We start from the raw sequence: 18421 nt of genomic DNA on the forward strand, positions 1-18421 counted from the left end.
ATTACCCCTAAACTGACGGGAGCGAAGGAAACAGGTTAAGATGGTGTGAGAAGAGGACACTGAAACGTAATACCTGTACAAGGTAAGATTGCTGTACACTGACCGCACACTCAAAACGTACAGGTAAGATGCTGTACACTGACCGCACACTCAAAACGGTACAGGTAAGATGCTGTACACTGACCGCACACTCAAAACTGTACAGGTAAGATGCTGTACACTGACCGCACACTCAAAACGTACAGGTAAGATGCTGTACACTGACCGCACACTCAAAACGCTGTACAGGTAAGATGCTGTACACTGACCGCACACTCAAAACTGTACAGGTAAGATGCTGTACACTGCCGCACACTCAAACGTACAAGTAAGATGCTGTACACTGACCGCACACTCAAAACTGTACAGGTAAGATGCTGTACACTTCCGCACACTCAAAACTGTACAGTAAGATGCTGTACACTGACCGCACACTCAAAACGGTACAGGTAAGATGCTGTACACTGACCGCACACTCAAAACGGTACAGGTAAGATGCTGTACACTGACCGCACACTCAAAACGGTACAGGTAAGATGCTGTACGCTGACCGCACACTCAAAACTGTACAGGTAAGATGCTGTACGCTGACCGCACACTCAAAACTGTACAGGTAAGATGCTGTACGCTGACCGCACACTCAAAACGGTACAGGTAAGATGCTGTACACTGACCGCACACTCAAAACGGTACAGGTAAGATGCTGTACACTGACCGCACACTCAAAACGGTACAGGTAAGATGCTGTAGCTGACCGCACACTCAAAACTGTACAGGTAAGTGCTGTACACTGACCGCACACTCAAACGGTACAGGAAGATGCTGTACACTGACCGCACACTCAAAACGGTACAGGTAAGATGCTGTACGCTGCCGCACATCAAAACGGTACAGGTAAGATGCTGTACACTCCGCACACTCAAAACTGTACAGGTAAGATGCTGTACACTTGCCGCACACTCAAAACGTACAGGTAAGATGCTGTACACTGACCGCACACCAAAACTGTACAGGTAAGATGCTGTACACTGCCGACACTCAAAATGTACAGGTAAGATGCTGTACACTGACCGCACACTCAAAACTGTACAGGTAAGATGCTGTACGCTGACCGAACACTCAAAAGTGTAAAGGTAAAAGTGGCAAACAGTTTGGAATGTATTGCTTACAAATCTGTAAAAGGCATTCTGGATTATGTTTGCATCCTAGAGGAGGTCATTATTACCAGATGCAGTTAATTGATTGGCCATGTACCTTTAACCCACATTGTCTCAGTGCCTCTTCTAGGGTGTGATAAGACCTCCATAAAGTACAGCTCTCCCTTTCCTTTAGTGCTGTCCTGTTTGTCCTTTACATTACCCCAATGAGTGTTTGGCTCTGTAATGATCATTCATTAGTGCTTATCAGCAGCTAGGTAATTGTGTTTTGACCACTAATTAGGAAATACATGATGGCTTTTACACACAATTTGGGAATACTGTATATGGCGTGAGGGAGACAGATAGACAAAGAAAATATGAACTGAACGATGACAAATAGGTCTCATATACCATATTTAATTCATATGCCTAGGTACACATACTACAATGACAAAAGTAGTGTTTTTTTTACAACAATAAGAACTTTTTATAGCATTGAATTGAGTTTATTCAGACATTGGCAGGGAGAAACAAAGCATTGGAGAGAAACAGCCTGAAAACACCAAGTGAAATGCTTTATTATTTTACTGCTGCCTCGGAACAATTATCCTGTCTTGTATTGATTGAACAGATTTTTCCTCTCTGTTGTTCAGATCAAGCATAAAGAATACATTACAACTTGTCATTAGTCGTGATAATAGATGTTTCTGCAGCCGGTAAGATTACCACCATGCATTTGTAACGGATGTGAAATGGCCCTGTTACAACCCTGTTACACATTCTCATTCTTTCTGTCTAGTTTCATAACCTCCTATCAACATTCTGTCTCACAATCTGCCAGCGTCGATCGTGATTCATTGATGTTTTGTGAAGGGGTGGGGTATCTGTGTCTTTGAGAGTTTGCACATGTGCATAACCATGAGTGTTTTTCCACTAATCGGGCAGTGGTGATTTTAGCATGTAAATCTTGGTGGGGAAAACTCAATGTTTGTTGTTGATGCATGCCAGCAAAGCCACTACACAACACAACACTAAACAATACATAAATTGCACTATAACGGTGACAAACGGTACCCACAAACTGTTAGGGCCTACATAAAGCTGTCCCAACAGCAGAGTTTTATTTTCAGCACCATGGAGTGAATCCTTATCACCGCTACACCTGGCTATCTGGGGAGCCTTGTCTGGCAGCGAAACAGTTCATTCAGCCTCATTTACTGCCTTTTAAAAAAACATAGCTGATATTGCTGACTTGCTTAAACAAATGTGGTTACTACTGACAATTGAGATGTGCAAATTATGGCATAAGGGAACAATGAGCGCATAAGAGGCAATACGTCATTTCGATGAAGACATTAATGAGCGAGCTAGGACAGACGTAGTCAATATAACTGTTCAGCAATTTCAAAATGTACAGCGACAGAATTCATAACATGGGTCGTTCTTACAATATTATCCCTGTACACCAAGTCAGAACCGTAGGATAAATAAGGGGGCATATAAGCAGACAATGAAAGCTCTTACAATATTCGATGATTACCTTTCTCTAAAACAGGCTATAGGCTACATGTGCACCACCAAGTTATGAGGGGGAAAGGGACCAAATTATTAGGGTTAGGCACATGGGCTACTAACAGCTTACTACAACTTACCAGCTACTATCAACTCTAGGAAGAGTCTTGGTGATTCCAAACTTCTTCCATGTAAGAATGATGGAGGCCACTGTGATTTTGGGGACCTTTAATGCTACAGACATTTTTGGTATCTTCCCCAGATCTGTGCCTCGACACAATCCTGTCTCGGAGCTCTATAGACAATTCATCACAATCAGCAGATAGGTTGTATCTCTCAGGCTCACATAGGCATCCAGGTCTCTTACCTGCACTCTAATCTACTAGATATTAAGACTGCTTTATTACGGTTTCAGCTGCCCTGCCCCTTGGTTGTCTGTCTTATACCTGCCTAGACATCCACATTCCACTTCCTGTTAAACTTTAATTAACCCTCAACGGAGGAGAAGTTCACCTCAGGATTTGTTGTCACTGGGATGCTTATATGGACTGTAAACTTCACTTGCATTATGTTAGGTTTATTTACATGTTACCTGCTTGATACTATTCCACTTCAGTTACTAAGGTTCCTCTGTGTCAGTTTGGTCTCATTCATTTTGAACACACCTTACACTAACCGTAATCGTTCTCTCTCTCCATCACCAGGGACAGTTCCAGAAACTGGGGGGCGTGATCAAGGACGCACAGAAGGTGATTGACATCACACCGGGCTCTGTGGTAACCGTGACGACAGTCAGTGGGGTGTACAGAGCTAAGCGCTTGGTGATCACAGCTGGACCCTGGGCCAACACCCTGCTGTCCCACACAGGCCTTCAGCTACCACTGCAGGTAGGCTACTCACTGTAGAACCAGCCAACTCACTACCTCTAACAGGAGCTCACACTCCAATGCACTCCAGTGGAATGCAGTCCACTACTGTCACACAAGGCATACTATGATATGCTCCATATCTTTGATATGGTCAAACCGCAGTGTCACAGATGTTATGCACTCAAACACAAATAGACAATAAGGCAGTTGCAATTGAGCTTTATGGAGCATGTATTTGACGACACGAGATTTAAGAAAGGATTTAAAGCATAAAGGATTTAAAGCTCTATTCCAGAGTTCAGCATGCAACCATAAAACCCATACCCCATCACATCATTAATGTCAGTAGATAAGGGCAACATTTTGTCCAACCCCAAGTCGAAAAACAAGTCCAATCTCACTCAATATAGGCTTCCCTCCCCCAGACTATAAGCAGGGAGTGATGACTCGCCATAGCTCTGGTTGGTTCACAGCAAACCAAGAGGGAGAGTCTGCAGCCCAGTGCTGGCGGAACATTCGGTCTACTATGAGGAATAAACTAAACAAACCCATTCCTAGACTATCTTTTACACGTGGCGGTAGGTGATGGAGCCAGCCAAGCAATCTCACAATATATCACCCACCCAAAAGAAAAGGTGATGAAAGAAATACTGGGCGTTATTTAAGTTGAGAATTGGAGTTTGTATTGGAATTGCATTATTCAGGATAGCGAGAGGGGCCCTGGAAGCCATGCCTGAGTGAGCACATAGAGAAAGTATGAGGCATGAGCTTGCCTTAAATACTGCTCTCTCTCCACCTACTGAATTTTGATGGTCCCCAGAATGAGACGGCTGCCTGTTAGTTTATTAAACTGAAAGCTAGCGAACATTGTGTCCTTATTACCACGGACTGGGAAGATGTGATTTGTCTGAGTGTGTATGCATTTCATTAAATCCCCATTCTCACTGCCGCTACACCACCGCTACCTTTGTAATTGCAGTTGGATTCGATACAACGATGGTAATGGGTAACATCAAATTTTATTTGTCACACGCGCCAAATACAGACTTTTACAGTGAAATAAGAAATAATAGTAACAAACAATTCAAGAGCAGCAGTAAAATAACAATAGCGAGGCTATATATAGGGGGTACAGGTACAGAGTCTATGTGCGGGGGCACCGGTTAGTCGAGGTAGTTGAGGTAATATGTACATGCAGGAGTTAGAGTTATTAAAGTGACTATGCATAGATAATAACAGAGAGTAGCAGCAGTGTAAAAGTGTGTGTGTGTGAGGGGGGGGCGGGCAATTCAAATAGTCTGGGTAGCTATTTGATGAGATGTTATGGCTAGGGGCTATAAGCTGTTTAGAAGCCTCTTGGACCTAGACTTGGCGCTCCGGTACCGCTTGCCGTGCGGTAGCAGAGAGAACAGTCTATGACTAGGTTGGCTGGAGTCTCTGAGTCTTTTTTTTAGTCTTTGAGGGAGGTAGGAGGGGGAGGGAAACATCTTCCCAAGTGCAAGGATCTTCTTTAATCAAATCCCTAATCAAACTAAGAATAATTTTTATGGAGGCCTATACCTGGGCCCCGGGTCCTTGCACTGTGCTGATGTCTGTGGCTCCCCTGGTTAACTAGGTGCTAAAGATCAACGTGTGCTACTGGAGAGAGAAGATCCCTGGCTCCTACAACGTCCAGCACCGCTTCCCCTGCTTCATCCAGCTGGAGTCAGAGGAGGCCAAGCATCACATCTACGGCCTCCCATCCAATGAGTACCCAGGCCTGATGAAGGTTTGGGCTTTTAGATACCATAATGTTCCACACAAGATTCAATGATGCATTTGCTTTAGGTCTCAAGCAAGGCTACTAACCATACAAGCATAGTTCACCAAACCACCTTTATTACACTGTTTCCTAGTCTTATTATGTTGAATTTAAATATAAATACATTCAACTATTGCTGAGCTCAGAAGTAGGGCAGCAACACTGTCAGCCCCCAAAGTTCTCCAACACTTCCTGATACATAATCACAGGGGAATCTTGTCTGTGTTGCGCTTCCATTTTCTATTCCATCTCTATTTTGAGCATGATGGCGAGCCAGCAGGAGTTGGGAGAGTAATAGCAGCACATGCATGCAAAGGAGATGGACAGATGGCTGTGCCTCATCACATTATTCACTCTGTGGTGTAGTCAACAGTGCTTTGTAACCCATGTACTGTAGATAGATGGCTAATGCTCGGTCAGGCTAAACCATTTTTATTTACCTTTCAAAACAAAATGCTGCCACACATTTAATTACCTTTCAAAACAAAATGTGGACACTTCATAGAACATTGCATTTACATGACATAGGCCTTATACTGTTCTACGTACAGTCGATGTTCCTGGTAAGGGCACTCAGACTCTAATTACGTTCAATACAGTTTGTTTGCATAAAGGTCAGTTGATGTTGTTTTTCTTCTCTTTTTGAAGATTTGCTACCACACGGGCCCTGAGACGGACCCTGATGAGAGAGACAGACAGATGGACAAGGGGGACATAGACATCCTACAGCGCTACATCACCCGCTGCTTCCCTGGCCTGGTGCCCATCCCTGCTGTGGTGGAGAGCTGCATGTACACAGTGAGTATTACCCGTTTCAGAGCTGCATGGGGCTCCCGAGTGGCACAGTGGTCTAAGGCACTGCATCTCAGTGCTAGAGGTGTCACTACAGACCCTGGTTTGATTCCAGGCTGAATCACAACCAGCTGTGATTGGGAGTCCCATAGGGTGGTGCGCAATTGGCSCAGTGTCGTTTGGGTTTGGCTGGGGTAGGCGGTCATTGTAAATAATAATTTGTTCTTAACTGACTTGCCTAGTTAAATAAAGGTTCAATTAAAAAAACATGTACACACCGTTAACATCTCTGCTGCTTACTGTATCCCAGTAATGGCCATAATACAGTAATGGCCCACAATGGCAATTTACTCTGAACAATTAGAATACCAAAATCTTTTCAGTTGGGCTTCATTATTTATAATCTAAAAATCTTTGATCTTCCTACCAAGGCAAGGTACAGAATAGAAATGGGATGAGGGTGGTTCTGGAGTTGAAATGCAGAGAGAGAACCATTGCCCTGTTTGCCATGCCAATCACATCACATGCTGCACGGCTGCATTACCTTTGGGATTCAAACACTAATGGAAAACATCACAGACACTGAATATCATTGGAAACCACATGTCATTCCTGCCCCTTAGTCAGAGTAGCCTACTGCATGGAGAATGGGGCACAGTAGGGAGAGTGGGGCACAGTAGGGCAGAGTGGGGCGAGTGGGCAACAGGTAGGGCAGAGTGGGGCACAGTAGGGAGATGGGGGCACAGTAGGCAGAGTGGGGCAGGTGCCAGAGTGGGCACAGTAGGCAGAGTGGGGCACAGTAGGAAGTGGGGCACAGTAGCAGAGTGGGCCAGAAAGGCAAGTGGGGCACAGTAGGCAGTGGGCACAGTAGGAGAGTGGGCCAGTAGCAGAGTGGGGCACAGTAGCAGAGTGGGGACAGTAGGCAGAGTGGGGCACAGGCTAGGGAGGTGGGCACACAGTAGGGAAGAATGGGGCACATAGGAAGATGGGCACAGTAGGGAGAATGGGGCACATAGGGAGAGTGGGCACAGTAGGGAGAAGTGGGCACAGTAGGGAGAGTGGGGCACAGTAGGGAGAATGGGCACAGTAGGAGAGTGGGGCACAGTAAGGGAGAGTGGGGCACAGTAGGGAAGTGGGGCACAGTAGGGAGGTGGGCACAGTAGGAGAGTGGGGCACAGTAGGGAGAGTGGGCACAGTAGGAGAATGGGCACAGTAGAGAGTGGGGCACAGTAGGGAGATGGGGCACAGTAGGGAGAGTGGGCACAGTAGGGAGAGTGGGGCACAGTAGGGAGAGTGGGGCACAGTGAGGGGATGGGAGTGGGGCACAGTAGGGAGAAGTGGGCACAAGTAGGGAGAGTGGGGCACAGTAGGGAGAGTGGGCACAGTAGGGAGAGTGGGGCACAGTAGGAGAGTGGCACAGTAGGAGAGTGGGGCACAGTAGGGGAGAGTGGGCAGTAGGAGAGTGGGACAGTGGAGAGTGGGGCACAGTAGGGAGAGTGGGAGTACAGTAGGGAGAGTGGGCACAGTAGGGAGTGGGCACAGTAGGGAGAGTGGGGCACAGTGAGAGTGGGGCACTAGAGGAGAGGTGGGGCACCAGTAGGAGAGAGGGAGGCAGAGGTGGGCACAGTAGCAGAGTGGGGCACGTAGAGAGTGGGCACAGTAGGGAGAGTGGGGCACAGTTAGGGAGAGTGGTGGCACAGTAGGCAGAGGGCGGCACAGTAGGGAGAGTGAGTGGCACATATAGGGAGTAGGTGGCACAGTAGGGAGAGGGGGCACAGTAGGGAGAGTGGGGCACAGTAGGAGAGTGGGGCACAGTAGGGAGAGTGGGACAGTACGAGAGTGGTGGCACAGTAGAGATGGGGCACAGTTAGGGAGAGTGGCACAGTAGGAGAGTAGGGGCACAGTAGGGAGAGTGGGGCACAGTGAGAGAGTGGGCCACAGTAGGGAGAGGGGGCACAGTAGGAGAGTGGGGCACAGTAGGGAGAGTGGGGCACAGTAGGGAGAGTGGGGCACAGTAGGGAGAGTGGGGCACAGTAGGGAGAGTGGGGCACAGTAGGGAGAGTGGGGTAAGTTGAGCCATTTTTACATTCAGCATCACTCCGTCTACATATATTTCAGYATGTTGTATATCCCAGGAAACAAATCAGAATTCATGTAAACATTACAGTTTTGAAAACATAGCTTGTCCGGGTATGTGGTAAGTTGAGCTGCCTACAAATTTCTGAACTCAATAAAATATTACCACTACCATTTAAAACCATGTCTATCTTTATTTCCCTAACACAATCACTTGTTTGTCTTTTAACCATTTTAAGCATATTTCAACACAGACTTAACATCTAACAAACACTTTGTACTTTTTTAAACACTTTTAACATAGGCCAGGCCAGGCCCTGTAGTTACCTCATATCCCAGCGATAAGGCCTTGCATTATGCCTGGGAAGAAAACAATTTGTTTAACTTGCCATTGGCTCAACAATTGCCTGAATATACCCCAAGGCACACGTTTTGACTATATTAGCCCACATAGCTGCAAGGATGCACCATCTTGCTAGGTTTAGGACCTCATATTGAAGCTTATAGAGACCCCAACTGATGTATAGAACAATCTTTATTATCTACTTTGGTTTAGATACAAGAATGAAACTTCTAACAATACATACATTTTTTTTTTTTTGTATTTTCACCCCTTTTTCTCCCCAATTTCGTGGTATCCAATTGGTAGTAGTTAGTCTTGTTTCATCGCTGCAACTCCCGTACGGACTCGGGAGAGGCGAAGGTCGAGAGCCATGCGTCCACCGAAACACAACCCAACCAAGCCGCACTGCTTCTTGACACAATGCCCATGCAACCCGGAAGCCAGCCGCACCAATGTTTCGGAGGAAACACCGTACACCTGGCGTCCGTGTCAGCGTGCACTGCGCCCGACCCGCCACAGGAGTCGCTAGTGCGCGATGAGACAAGGATATCCCTGCCGGCCAAACCCTCCCTAACCCGGACGACACGGGGCGGCGCAATTGTGCTAAGTGGCCTTAGACCACTGCGCCATTTGGGAGGCCCAACAATACAATAATTTGACTTGTTGAAAATCTGTTTTTTGGACCTACCTTTCAAATGAGTGGATTCATCTATTTCAGCCACACCCGTTGCTGACAGGTGTATAAAATCGAGCACACAGCCATGCAATCTCCATAGACAAACATTGGCAGTAGAATGGCTTTACTGAAGAGCTCAGCAACTTTCAACATGGCACCGTCATAGGATGCCAACTTTACAACAAGTCAGTTCGTCAAGTTTCTGCACCGCAAGAGCTCCCCCGTTCAACTGTAAGTGCTGTTATTGTGAAGTGGAAACGTCTAGGAGCAAAAACGGCTCAGCCGCGAAGTGGTAGGCCACACAAGCTCAGAGAATGGGACCGCCGAGTACTGAAGCGTGTAGCGCATAAAAACCATCTGTCCTCGGTTGCAACACTCACTATTGAGTTTCAAACTGCCTCTGGAAGCAACATCAGCACAAGAACTGTTGGTCGGGAGCCGCACATATGCATAAGATCACCATGCGCAATGCCAAGCATCGGCTGGAGTGGTGTAAGGCTCGCCGCCATTGGCCTCTGGAGCAATGGAAACGTGTTCTCTAGAGTGATGAATCACGCTTCACCATCTGGCAGTCTGACGGATGAATCTGGGTTTGGCGGATGCCAGGACAACACTTACCTGCCTGAATGCTTAGTGCCAACTGTAAAGTTTGGTGGAGGAGGAATAATGGTCTGGGGCTGTTTTTCATGGGTTGGGCTAGGCCCCTTAGTTCCAGTGAAGGGCAATCRTAACTCTACAGCATACAATGACATTCTAGACGATTTTGTGCTTCCAACTTCGTGACAACAGTTTGGGGAAGGCCCTTTCCTTTTTCAGCATGACAAATCCCCCGTGTACAAAGTGAGGTCCATACAGAAATGGTTTGTCAAGATTGGTGTGGAAAAACTTGACTTGCCTGCACAGAGCTGTGACCTCTACCCCATCGAACACCTTTGGGATGAATTGGAACGCCCAATTGGAACGTCCAACATCAGTGCCAGACCTCACTAATGCTATTGTGGCTGAATGGAAGCAAGTCCCCGCAGCAATATTCAAACATCTAGTGGAAAGCCTTCCCAGAAGAGTGGAGGCTGTTAGAGCAGCGAAGGGGGGACCAGCTCCATATTAATGGAATGAGATGTTGGATGAGCAGGTGTCCAGATAATTGTGGTCATGTTGTGTAACTTGCTTACCATTTTTTCTATATGGTTTCTTCCTTCACAGACTATATTAAATGATATTTGGTCAAATGATACATTTTGTGTATGGTGTCCTAGAAACAAGGGTAGCTCCACTTACCCCTTTGCTTCAACTCACCCCACTGTCCACTACTGGATATCATCTCCAATCCCCAAACAGATGGCAGTTGGGGTCCAAAATGGACAGGAGTTATTCTTCTCAGATGAGTTTCTTTAACCAAGCTGCTAGTTCCCTCAGTTTTTTTCTCTCTCTTTCCCTCCCATTCTCTCTCGCTCCCTCCATCAATATCTTATTGACACATTTCGCCTGAATTGCCTCCCCCTCTCTTGTTCTCTCTCTCAATTCACCATATCTTTCTGTTGCAGGTCACGCCAGACGACCATTTTGTCCTGGACCACCATCCCACTCATAGTAACATCATCATCGGAGCAGGCTTCTCGGGTGTGTACGTGCTGAACATGAGTATTGTCCTCTGAGCCTTTGTGGCCCAACATAACATGTCCTGCAGCCCCACATCATACCCCAACATGACTGCATCCATAGTGTCACTCACAACATACAGTAAAATAGTGGATGTGTGTGGATGAGCACAAATGTTTTTTCACCACTGAGACCCGGCACACACTCAGGTCCAGAGTGGTGCTGAACATCACAGAGCCCTCTCTATCTACTTCAGCTCTATGTACTGTAGCTCTATCTTAGAGTGAGATCTTACACAGGGAAAGTCAGACAACCTTTAATTAGACAGTCTTTCAAGCTGGCTGTGAAGGGTGAAAAGTTGAGCTATGAGTCCAGACCCGTTTTATTCCCTAATTAACGTCTTTGAGATGCTCTCAGGGCCCAGGGGCCCTCTCTGTCTGCTCTCTCTCTCTCTGTCTCTGTCTCTCTCTGTCTGTATGTTTGTCTGTGTGGTGCGGGTGAGGCAGTGTGGGGGGCTTCACCTCCCTGGCCCAAAGGGCCAACGGCTGGGGTCTCCTGGCTCCTGTTCCATCTGCTCTGATAGCCGCCTCCTACAGTAATTATATGTATAATTCATTTTTACTTGTAATAGCTTTTAAAGGACCTGGCTGGCACACAGTGCAGTTGGCTGGTGAGAGAGAGTGCTACAGGGATAACAAGGAGGATTAACTCCAAGGGTTAGAGGAAGCCATTTGACAAGCCACATAATCAATACAAGGGTTAGAGAAAGCCATTTGACAAGCCACATAATCAATACAAAGGGTTAGAGGAAGCCATTGACAAGCCAATTAATACATACCTAGGGTTTAGAGAAAGCCATTTACGGCCACTAATGCATACGGTTGGAACATGCACCACATAATCAATATAAGGGTTAGAGAAAGCCTATTTGACAAGCCACAGAATTCAATTACAAGGTTGTTCGAGGAAGGCACATTTGACAAAGCCACATATCAATACATTAAGAAAGTCATTGAAGCACTATATCAAGGGTCTAGGAATGACACCACATTATTAAGGTAGTAGGACCATTGAACCATAATCGAATACAAGGGGTTAGAGGAAATAAGCCATTTCTGCACAAGCCCACATAATTCAATCAATGAGTTTAGAGAAAGCCATTGATCAAGCCACATAATCAAACAAGGGTTAGAGGAAGCCATTGACAAGCCACATAACAATACAAGGGGTTTTTTAGGGGAGGTAAGCCATTTGACAAGCCACATAATCAATGACCAAGGGTTTTGACAAGCCACATAATCAATACCAAGGGTTAGAGGAAGCCATTTGACAAAGCCACATAATCAATGAACAAGGTTAGAGAAAGCCACTTGACAATGCCAAGTAATCAATTACAAGGGTTAGAGGAAGCCATTTGACAAGCCACATAATCAATACAAGGGTTAGAGAAAGCCATTTGACAAGCCACATAATCAATACAAGGGAAAGTATGAATTGAAGAAGTGTTTTGCTTCTGAACCCATTGGTCCCTTGGTGGTGGAATCTGAGGGGTAAGACATTTTGATTTTCAAGTCCTTTTTCTATGGAAAATTAACCATAGGAGAGGTGACTGTTCATCACGGTCTATTAACCTGTTCTGCTTGCACTTACCATTATTATCAGTGTTTTAACCATGTGCTCTAGTAAAGACTGTGCAGCACTATGCTGTGTTCAATCAGTGCACAGGGCTAATCGCAATGCTACAAAAAACTTGCAGCTCCTCTTTCTCCTCTCCTCTGTTTGAGTAATCAAAAGCCATGGGCACAAGTGCTTTAAAGCAAGTCCTGGGAGTTGCCATAGTTACAAAGGCACCCAGCTGGTTTGGGCCATTGAGGGCCCATCGCCTCTTCCTACGAAAAACGCATGCAGCGAACTGTCAGAGTGACCTACAGTTTGTTCGCTATAGCCCCGGATGTAAATCGCTGAGGCTTTTATGACTTCAAAGCCCGTCTGGATCCATGGGAGCGCTGAGAAGTTTATCAGGCAGAGACAAAACTCACGCAAGGCATTCTTAAGCCTGGTTGACATTCAGAGTTTTCCTTTCCCTCAGACCCATAGCAACAAGAAGAATCCACCTCTCCTGAGTACAGCGTCAGTTTCCTCATCTCACCCCTAGGCTGACAGCTCACGGCAGGCTCATCGCTGAAAGGAGGGACACATCTCCTTAATTTATCTCTGGCTTGAGCCCACTTAAATGAATAGATGCCCTGTGACGGTCAGAGCAATAGCTCCTGTCCTCTTTGATGTGCTCCGTCATGCAGGGCTCAAACAGATGCCCGAATCTCAGACAATGGGCCAGAAACACACAAGCTATTAATAGAGGCCCATTGTGGTGTTCCACAAGGTGCAGGTTATATATTTCAGCATATTATAGACTCTAGGCCAACCTGAAATGACACCATTTGCCCTATTTAGTGCACGATTCCCCCCTTTATAGAGCCTATATAAAGTCTTTATAGAGCCTATATAAAGTCTTTATAGAGCCTATATAAACCCTTTATAGAGCCTATATAAAGCCTATATANCTTTATAGAGCCTATATAAAGTCTTTATAGAGCCTATATAAAGTCTTTATAGAGCCTATATAAACCCTTTATAGAGCCTATATAAAGCCTATATAAAGCCTTTATAGAGCCTATATAAAGTCTTTATAGAGCCTATATTAAGCCTTTATAGAGCCTATATAAAGCCTTTATAGAGCCTATATAAAGCCTTTATAGAGCCTATATAAAGTCTTTATAGAGCCTATATAAAGTCTTTATAGAGCCTATATAAAGCCTTTATAGAGCCTATATAAAGCCGATAGGGTGCTCTTGAGATGCAGCCTCTGAGTTTGAGGACCTACCTGCCTCACTTACTGTGATTGGTTCTCCCCCCAGGTCATGGATTCAAGTTTGGCCCAATCGTTGGCAAGCTGCTGTGTGAACTGAGCCAGGGAGACGTGCCCTCCTATGACCTCTCCCCCTTCAGAATCAGACGCTTCCAAGCCCACTCCAAGTCAGCACTGTAGGATCGGGACCGCTGGCTTTAACAACCTCAGGAACCAGACCTTTACAAAATGAAGAAATTAAAGGTTTTCATACCAGTGTGTCTGAAGCCTAAACAAACAATGGCCGTTCGTAAATAAATACTTAATTTTCCAGCTAATCATTGAGAAAAGTGATGTAGGGAGGAGAGCCTTATGAAGGAAAAAGGAAACCYCACACTGCTCTTGATAGTATCACCGATCTTTAATAAGCTTTACGTATCGGCCTCACGGCCTTCGTCAGAGCTTTGAAATGGAGAGCCTTGAAATGAGAAGAGGAAACAAATCAATGATTCACTAAAGCTGATCTATCAGCTGCTGTGTTTGTACTGCTCTGTAAATCATACTCTCATAGCCTCTGCTTGGACCTTTGACCCGTCCTGCAGCATTTCAGACAATACTAATAATAATGTATTACATTTGTAATGCACATAATAAAAGAGCAACTAAAAAATAGGTTAGATATATTTGTTTTGTTATTTTAAACATCTCATGAAAGCAACAATCAAAGTCTAAGAGGAAGGCCATAATGGTAGGCCAGCTGATAGAGAATCTAAAGGCCAACTATAACATTGTTGTACCACTGTAAACGCGTTCATCTGTGACAAATGGTATTAAACTTGGGAAAAAATTGTACCCTTATTGGCCCGTATGATTTTATGCATCACTACCTCTCCCCTTCTCACTCCGAGTGAGGCCTGTTTCAAGTGAAGCACATAGTTAAAAAGACATCAGCCGTGGAGCCGTTTGTCTATGCGCAGCCAGCTGTGTGTGCAGTGTGTGTGCAGTGTGTGTGCAGTGTGTGTGCAGTGTGTAGCCTTTAGCGGCGTGTGCCTCTGCCTGTACCTTTTTCCCCATGTAAACATTTTAATCACTAATCAGCCAGCCTGTTACAATGGTTGCCAACCACAGCCATCAGCGGGAATGAGAAAATGACACAGCGAGTGCAGCGAGATCAGCGCACCACTCAGTCCCTCAGCTCTAAGTGACTTTGAATTGATAGAGAATTAGGAGAACATTAAACATGAAAACGCAAATATTCACCCAGCAATATTCAGGGGGAAAGGACACACTGGAAAATCTACTTCTGAACATGAATGCATGGGATACCCTTTTAATCAGCAGAGGAACTTTTGAAAGTAGTCCCCTTTTTCTGCCTCTCTATGGGCAGTTAGCCAGCTTTATGGTTCTGGGTTCTAGTGCCTTTTTGTACAATTTACTTTGCCACAAATACAAGTTCATGTAATTTGGTTGAACTATCCCTTTAAGCACTTGATAGTCAAAGGATAATGATGGTCTGTCAGATGGGGCAATTAGACTTTACCCTCAGTTAATCAGATATAGGCCGTATTATAGTATAGTCATAAACCTGAGCTGACAGGGAAGGAGGGCTGGTGGTGGGATGAACGTGGCCTGAAGGGAGACATGCCACCATGAGGAACCATAAAACTCACCCTTGTTGCTGCCGATGTGACATGGAGAAACAGGGAGAAATGTAGCTCAGAGAATGACAGGAAACTGACAATGATAGCAGCGTTTTCCACATCACCACACTGCTAGAAGGCGGTAACACAGACAGATAAGCAAGACCTGTTTTTATTTTTTCTCCTCAGCAGGGTTATTTGTCCTGTCTYCTAGGTAGGTTCAGAGGGCAAGAGTGGGGCTCTTATCAGATAGAACACCTGCCATGAATTTGAAAAGATATGCTTAAGGGGCTTAAGGTTTTCATCTCTGATTTGCATATTCAAATATATTTCTACCACTGCTTCAACACTAATAGAACAGTGGCTCTTCTTTTCTCTAATCAGAGCTCTTTGTCAGCTTCCATGGAAGATAAAACAACTAACATATCACAGATCCACTCAGTGTTTTTCCTCAAAATGTTCTGTTCCCTCTCCGTCTGCCCCTAGTCTGTCACAAGTCTTCTAAATAGGCCCAGATGGTTCAGAGTCTTAATCTTAAAAACAAACGTGTGAGAGAGACAGAAAACACAAAATGACTGTCAACTATGAGAGTGAGTGCTGACATGAAAAAGTATTTTCCCCCTTTTCCCCTGATTTTCTCTATTTTTACATATTTTTCATACTGAATGTTATCAGATCTTCAACCAAAACCTACTATTAGATAAAGGGAACCTAAGTGAACAAATAACACAACAATGATYTACTTATTTAATTTATTTCATAAACAAAGTTATGCAATTCCCCTGTGTGAAAAACGAATTTCCCTTAAACTCAATAACTGGTTGTGCCACCTTCAGCTGCAATGACTCCAACCAAACACTTCCTGTAGTTGTTGATCAGTCTCCCACATCACTGTGGAGGAATTTAGGTAAATTTAGGTAAAAAAGCAAAAATAGGAGGCAGTTRCTTTTTCATGGCACTGTAGCCATGGAAATGACTATGATTTGGAGGAATATGTGCAAGGTAAATGGAATGGTGTGAGTAATGAGTGGTACACAGGGGTGGTTGGAATGGGGAACCATGGTGGAGCTGAAACAGGTGGTTGAAGGAAGGCTGGTATTCAACTGAAGCAGCATAGCAACATGCAGTATGTTAGGTGTTGTTTGGTAGCTAGGCACCTGTCTGAACTACTAACCGATTACATCGTCCTCATCATTACCTGTTATCAAAAGAGTACGGAGATGACAACTGGAAACAGTCACCTCACACTGAGGACAAGATGGGGAGAAATAAGGAATGCTGTGAGACATCCATAGACTGGTTACATTTTCATTTTAGCTGTTCGAACACATGAGAATGTTGTTGTGTTTACCACACGATAAGCTGTGATTTGGCCTTTAGCACGTACAGGTTGTGTTTGTCTATTAATATTCAAATGAGTTTGAGTTTGGGTGTTTCAAGTGCTACAATTACCTTTTGGGTGGTAGGTCATTCTGGTCTCCATTTCACAATAAATAAACACTTGAAAGATTAGTTTTGTAAGTATACTCAGCTTGCTTGGGGCTAATGTCATCATTTGTTGTTTTTACGTAATTACATTTGACATTAAAATGCAACATTATCAAGTGTATTAAAATGTTAAATGAATCCAAAGTTTGAATAACCTCGTAACTAATAAAGTTACAAAGTAACTTCTAAATATGTTGCGTAGTGTGGCAAATGTATCCATATTTTGTCCCCCATAAATAAACTAAATGTTAGATACTCCACTGCGAAGATCATGGCATAAAAAGGTCAGACTGAGGTCAAACTGAGGGAAAATGCTGTTTCGTAATGTAAACTGAGGAGCAGTCCCAACGAGAAGTTGTCATCCTAAATACTGTCTAGTCTGTGCAGTAGATATTAACAATCTTGTGTTGAGACCTTTTGATGACCTCACCACCATCTGTAATGTAAAAAGCAGAGTCCTTTTGGAGGTAAACCACTGTCATATGGTCACGCCCCTCCCACACAAAACCCCAGAGGTGAGCATTGGTGTAAGGTCAGTCTTCCATGCAAAGCTCCAGGCTCCAGGCATGGCATCAGTCGGCCCTCCTGTCTCCATGATTAACAGTATCCATGGGTTACTGAGCCTCTAGGCAGCAGCAGGACCCCTGGGCATCCACCAACCATACCCTGCTAGGGACCTACAGTACGGTGGAGGAGGATGAGGCATGAAGCAGGAGGGAAAAGGAGAGCAGAGAGGTCACCGGGACATGACGGTGGTGGGAGGTTAACAACTCAAGCCATTCTGCCTGCCTGCAACCATTGTGAGGGAGGAATCACACACATCCATGTGGTGAAGTAGTTACAAGGCCTTGACAGGACAATATACATCTAGGGAAAGGGAGGGAATTTCAGCTCGCTGTTTGCTGCTCTTGGCCCAAGGGTGATGTTTCAATTCAACTCATTTGATAAAGCCAGGTTGGCCAACATGTGTTAAATGGAGAATTTGGTGTGGGGGAGCTCTATTTGGGCGGGTCAGGAGTAAGGTTGAGACAGGTTTTAACATAAGGCAAGAGTTGGGGTCAGGGTTGTGGCAGAGGCTGGGGTCAGGGTTGTGGTAGGGTCTGGGGTCAGGGGTCAGGGTTGTGGTAGAGGCTGGGGTCAGGGTTGTGGCAGAGGCTGGAGTTAGGGTTGTGGTAGAGGCTGGGGTCAGGGTTGTGGTAGAGGCTGGGGTTAGGGTTGTGGCAGAAGGCTGGAGTTAGGCTTGTGGTAGAGGCTGGGGTCAGGGTTGTGGCAGAGGCTGGAGTTAGGGTTGTGTAGAGGCTGGGGTCAGGGTTGTGGCAGAGGCTGGGGTTAGGGTTAGTAGTAGAGACTGGGGTCAGGGTTGTGGAGAGGCTGGGGTCAGGGTTGTGGTAGAGGCTGGGGTCAGGATTAGGTAGAAACTGGGGTTAGGATTGTGGTAGAGGCTGGGGTTAGGGTTGTAGTAGAGGCTGGGGTCAGGATTGTAGTAGAGGTTAGGGTTGTGGTAGAGCCTGGGGTCAGGATTGTTGTTAGAGGCTGGGTCAGGGGTTTGTAGTAGACGTTAGGGTTGTGGTAGAGGCTGGTGTCAGGGTTGTAGTAAGT

At 45.4% G+C, this 18421-nt stretch overlaps 1 protein-coding gene across 4 annotated transcripts in view; it reads left to right on the forward strand.

The window, feature by feature from the left end:
• pipox (pipecolic acid oxidase) overlaps nucleotides 1-14552 on the forward strand; it is a 23257-nt gene extending 8705 nt beyond the window's left edge. For 2 of the 4 annotated variants that reach the window (XM_023982887.2, XM_070438967.1), the window contains 5 exons: nucleotides 3395-3577; nucleotides 5175-5327; nucleotides 6009-6158; nucleotides 10792-10867; nucleotides 13765-14552. In XM_023982887.2, the coding sequence (XP_023838655.1) occupies nucleotides 3395-3577; nucleotides 5175-5327; nucleotides 6009-6158; nucleotides 10792-10867; nucleotides 13765-13895 (693 nt within the window). In that variant the 3' untranslated portion in view covers nucleotides 13896-14552. Of the gene's footprint in view, nucleotides 1-657; nucleotides 694-3394; nucleotides 3578-5174; nucleotides 5328-6008; nucleotides 6159-10791; nucleotides 10872-13764 lie in introns of all 4 variants that reach the window. The other 2 variants (XM_070438969.1, XM_070438962.1) reach the window with 2 other exon arrangements.
• The last annotated feature ends 3869 nt before the right edge of the window (nucleotides 14553-18421 follow it).

Source organism: Salvelinus sp. IW2-2015, linkage group LG4p, assembly GCF_002910315.2.
Source record: "Salvelinus sp. IW2-2015 linkage group LG4p, ASM291031v2, whole genome shotgun sequence".
NCBI classification, from domain to species: Eukaryota; Metazoa; Chordata; class Actinopteri; order Salmoniformes; family Salmonidae; genus Salvelinus; species Salvelinus sp. IW2-2015.